The sequence below is a fragment of the Tupaia chinensis genome, unplaced genomic scaffold (genome assembly GCF_000334495.1).
Source record: "Tupaia chinensis unplaced genomic scaffold, TupChi_1.0 Scaffold143970_1, whole genome shotgun sequence".
Classification (NCBI taxonomy): Eukaryota; Metazoa; Chordata; class Mammalia; order Scandentia; family Tupaiidae; genus Tupaia; species Tupaia belangeri.
In genome coordinates this window covers 1444967-1449700 of record NW_006203821.1, presented here as the reverse complement: position 1 = coordinate 1449700, position 4734 = coordinate 1444967, and the positions used below count along the sequence as shown (strand labels likewise).

Sequence of the window (4734 nt, the reverse complement as noted above, 5' to 3'; positions counted from 1 at the left end):
CCCGCCCACCCACTCGCCCGTCCCCCTGCCCTGTTCACAATGTGAGTCCGACACCCCGCCGAGGGAAGGTCGCCCCGGTGTGAGGCCGAGGCCGCGCCGGGTGCTCCTGGGCTGCCGGGACGCGGCCCTCCCCTCGCTTTCATCCCCCTAGGCGTTTTCGTCCTTCGTGGTGGCAGTCGTTCTTGCCGGGGGTGGGAGGGCTGGGATCCTTGTTCCGGTTACCGTTGGCGGGCGGAGGACATTCTTCCAGATGTCGGCTTCCCCCACCTTTAACCGTCCCTCGCTTCCCGGTGCCGGAAATCCCACTTTCCCTCTCCGGCCACCCCGGCTGCGCGGAACTCCGCGGAACTTAGCTCTAGGCCGTAAGCTGTGTGAGCTTTTTGCCATGCGGGCGCTGAGGAGGCGCGCACCCGCGTCGGTTACCCCCTTGGCGTCTTGGCCGGGCTGATTCTGCCGCTCTGCGTCCCCGGCACCAGGCCTTAGACCCAGTGAACCTGTGGTGGGTGCCACCGGGAGCCGGAGGTGCTCTTGGTAGGGCACCACGCGGCCCTCACGGTGAGCGGCAGGTACTGCTAGGCAACTAAGAGAAGGCCAATCCGTCACCACAACTTACTTCCCTTTCCCGTGTCTTTATTTCTTGAGTGTGGGTCCTTTCTGGCCGCCTCCTAACATCAACCTAGAGAATGAAGGTTACCAAAACTCAGCCGCTTCTCTGGCTGCGAGCAGTTAGCATTTAGCAGGTAGTTCTGCACGTGTTGCGTCTAAAGATACTTGTGGACTTTTTTGGTGTTCTACATTGAGTTTTAGGTGAGGTTTCGTCATCCTGTCCCAGTGTAAGGATGAAATAGATACCTAGTTACCTTATTTGAAATAGCTTAAATTTGTTTATATGTAGATAAGCACAGATCTTTTAGCAGTCTTAATTTAAAATTAATATCATGATAAAGGAAAACCTGATTTTGACCAAATAAGAATTCTTGGCACTGCCACTTCCAGGCCTTAACATTGTTTTCAGAAAAAGTACCTTTTCAGATGTGAGAATTGTGGGTTTATGGGTATGTATTTTTTGGGGGAAGGGGCACTAACTGTACCCTGGAAGTTAGAAATAAGAACACTTTATTTTTACAGCCATTAATACTTTCAAGGGTTTTATTTAATAATACAACGATACTTGATTGATTATATTGGCTAGAAATCTAAGTGCATAATGGATACATTGCAGCCAGTTGGTGGCAGAGAACTGTATCTATTACTGTGAGGGCATATATTAGAATTTTGAAGCATTTATTTACCCTCTCAAAAGTGGTACTTAACGAGATGTTCCTTTTTTTTTTTTAAGTAATAATTATTTAATTTTAGTTGTTGTTATTATCTTTTTTTATTTGACCAGAGACATAAAGAGCAAGTGAGAAAGCAAGCCACCAAGTCCAGGACTCAAACCATAGCCAGCCATATGGGAATCCAGGGCTTTAACCACCATGCCACCTGCAGGCCCCATGGGACACTCTTTTTACACTCTGAATCTGACTGCTTGCATCCCTGTAATGTGTTCCTCTTTAGAGAGAGATTTTCGCTAATAGGATGTGTGCGCTAGCCAGAGAGACAGAAAGCGAGAGATTACCCCTGGGGGATGGACACTAAAATCCCTTCTCCATTCTATTGGGATCTTGGGCAGGCATGCCTAGTGTGAGGTTTTTGTTTGTGTGTGTGTGTGTGTGTGTTTAAGAATTAAATTTGAGGGAACCAGCAGTTAGCGTAATGGCTATGTCGCTGGACTCCCACGTAGCCACAGTTTGAGTCCCGAACCTGGCAGCTTAAACTCACGCCGGCGCATGTGCGTGCTTGCCCAAGATCCCGAGAGGAGAATGGAGAAGGGATTGCGGTGTGGACATCCCCCCCAGGGGGGTGATTTCTCGTTTTCTGCCTGTCTCTCTCTGTCATTCTGGTGAGCGCACGTGCCCTATAGCAAAAACCTCTCCAAAAAAAAAAAAAGAATTAAATTTGAGGCCTACAGGTGGCATGGTGGTTAAGGGCGCTGGACTCCCACATGGCCAACTGAGGTTTAAGTCCCAGACCTGGCGACTTGCTTTCTCACTTTCTCACTCTGTCCCTCTCTGGGCAAATTAAAAATAAACAAATAGGGACCAGCAGTTAGTGTAATGGCCATGTCACTGAACTCCCTTGTAGTCGACCACAGTTCGAGTCCCAGACCTGGTGACTTAAACTCATGCCTGGCACATGTGCATGCATGCCCAAGACCCCTAGAGGAGAATGGAGGAGAAGGAATTGCTGCATGGCCATCCCCCCCTTGAGGGGGGGGTGATTTCTTGCTTTCTGTCTCTCTGCCTTTCTCTTTCTGGCGAGCACACGTGCCCTATAGCAAAAAACTTTCTAAATAAATAATTCCAAGAATTATTTTTTTATTTAACATTATTTTTTTAAATTTGACCAGAGAGGAACAGAAAGAGGGGAAAAGTGAGAAAAACAAACCTCCAGGTTTAAACAGCAGTCAGCCTTGTGGGAGTCCAGCACCCTTAACCACCAAGCCACATGCCACTGCCCTCCTCCTTTGAGTCTTAGTCAGTCTTAGCTGCTGGGTCTAGGACTGGAACTATGGTAGTTCACTTATAAGTCCAGCAATGTAGCCATTACGCCACCTGCTGGTCCCCAGCATTCTCCCCGCCCCCCTTTTTTTTTTTAAGAGTTATTTTATTTAGGGACCAGCAGGTGGCATTAGAAGCACTGGATTCTCACATGGCCGACTGAGGTTCGAGTCCCAGACCTGGTGGCTTGCTTTTTCACTTTCCATTTCTCTCTCTCTCTCTCGTCAGATTAAAAAATAGTAACAACTGGAATTTAAAATTTTTCTTTTTTAAAAAAAATATTTTACTTAACTTTGTTGTTATTATCTTTAATTTGACCAGACAGGGACAGAGTGAGGGGGGAGTGAGAAAGCAAACTCCCAGGTCTGGGATTGAAATTGCGGTTGACCATGTGGGAGTGAAGCGCCCTTCACCACCAAGGCACCTGCCAGTCCCCCAGCATTTTTATTTTTATTTATTTATTTTTTTCTTAAAGAAGATATAAAAGAGCTTTTTGTTTTTTCTTTGAAATCTTTTTGGTTTTTGCCATAAGTGCATGCATACTCCAGAGAGAGGGAAAGTAAGAAATCACCCACCGAGGGGATGGCCACATCACAATCCCTTCTGTGGGGAATTTGGGCACTCATATACTCTTGAGTGATTTTCAAGCTGCTAGGTCCAGGACTTGGGCCATGGTTGGCCATGTGGGTCCCCGGCACTTTAACCACCACAGTATCTGTCTGCCCTGAAATCTCTTCTATGTAATGTGACAAGGAATTGTCAGTGTTATAATATCTTTTGTACTTTGGAAATCTGTGAGGATATGAGGTATTAAAGCATTACCAGCATTGAAAAATGTAGCCAAACAAAATATCTGTTCCCTAAGAAATACCACTTTTTGGGACCAGCAGTTAGCATAATGGCTATGTCGCCAGACTCCCATGTAGTCGACCGTAGTTTGTGTCCTGGACCCGGTGGCTTAAACTTAAAGTGAGATTTTGTACTTTGGAAATCTGTGAGGATATGAGGTATTAAAGCATTACCAGCATTGAAAAATGTAGCCAAACAAAATATCTGTTCCCTAAGAAATACCACTTTTTGGGACCAGCAGTTAGCATAATGGCTATGTCGCCAGACTCCCATGTAGTCGACCGTAGTTTGTGTCCTGGACCCGGTGGCTTAAACTCAAAGTGAGATGCGTGTGCATGTGTGCATGCATGCCCAAGATCCCAAGAGGAAAATGGAGGAGAAGGGATTGCGGCGTGACCATCCCCTCCTGGGGGGTGATTTCTCGCTTTCTGTCTGTCTCTGTCTTTCTGGCAAGCGCACACGCCCTATAGCTTAAAAAACCTCTCCAAAAAAGGAAGAAAAAAAAAAAGAAATACCACTTTTTTAAGGTTTTTGCCATAGGATGCCTGTCCTTGCAAGAGACGGTGAGAGGAATAGTGGATCCCCCCCACCCCAGGGTGGGGGGTATGGTCATTTGGCAATCCCTTGGGATTTGGGCACACATGCAAATGGGCCTGGTGTGAGTTTCAAGTCACCAGATTGAGTACTCAAACTGCAGTTGGCCATATAGGAGTCCAGCACCTTAACCACCACAGTACCTTTTGGCCCCAAGAAATACTAAGTTTAAAATAGTTTTAGATACTAATAGAAATACTTTCTGGAGATCACATAAGATAGGTAGGAAACATTAAGTTAATGGAAATAGATTAGGATCAGCAGGTGGAGTGGTAGTTAAGGGCATTGGACTCCCACGTGGTCAGCTGCGGTTCGAGTCCCGGACCTGGTGGCTTGCTTTCTCACTTTCTCTCTCGCATTCTGTCTCTCTCTGGTCAAATTAAAATAAATAAAATTAAAATAGTTCTTTTTTTTAATGTAAATAGATTTAAAAACTGAGATGAGCGATCAGCAGTCAGTGTAATAGATACATCACTGGACTAACATGTTCTTGAACACGGTTCGAGTCCTGGACCTGGTGCCTTAAAATTCATGCTGGGTGCTGTTAAAAGAAAAATAAACTAATTGAGGGGAGTTTTAATGGAGCAAATCTTAGCACCCTTAGAATTGGGGAGTTTGTATACTGACTGTCAAGCAACTCCATCTAGCCACATTGGAATTTAAGGTCCAGGAAAGGAATGCAGGAATG

General features: G+C 45.9%; 1 protein-coding gene across 1 annotated transcript in view; it reads left to right on the top strand.

Moving 5' to 3' along the window:
- Nucleotides 1–4734, top strand: part of PTGES3 (prostaglandin E synthase 3) — a gene marked incomplete at its 5' end in the record, with an annotated part of 28027 nt that continues 23293 nt past the window's right edge. The window contains 1 exon segment of the mRNA XM_014582992.1: nucleotides 1–41. Coding sequence (XP_014438478.1) covers nucleotides 40–41 — 2 coding nt within the window.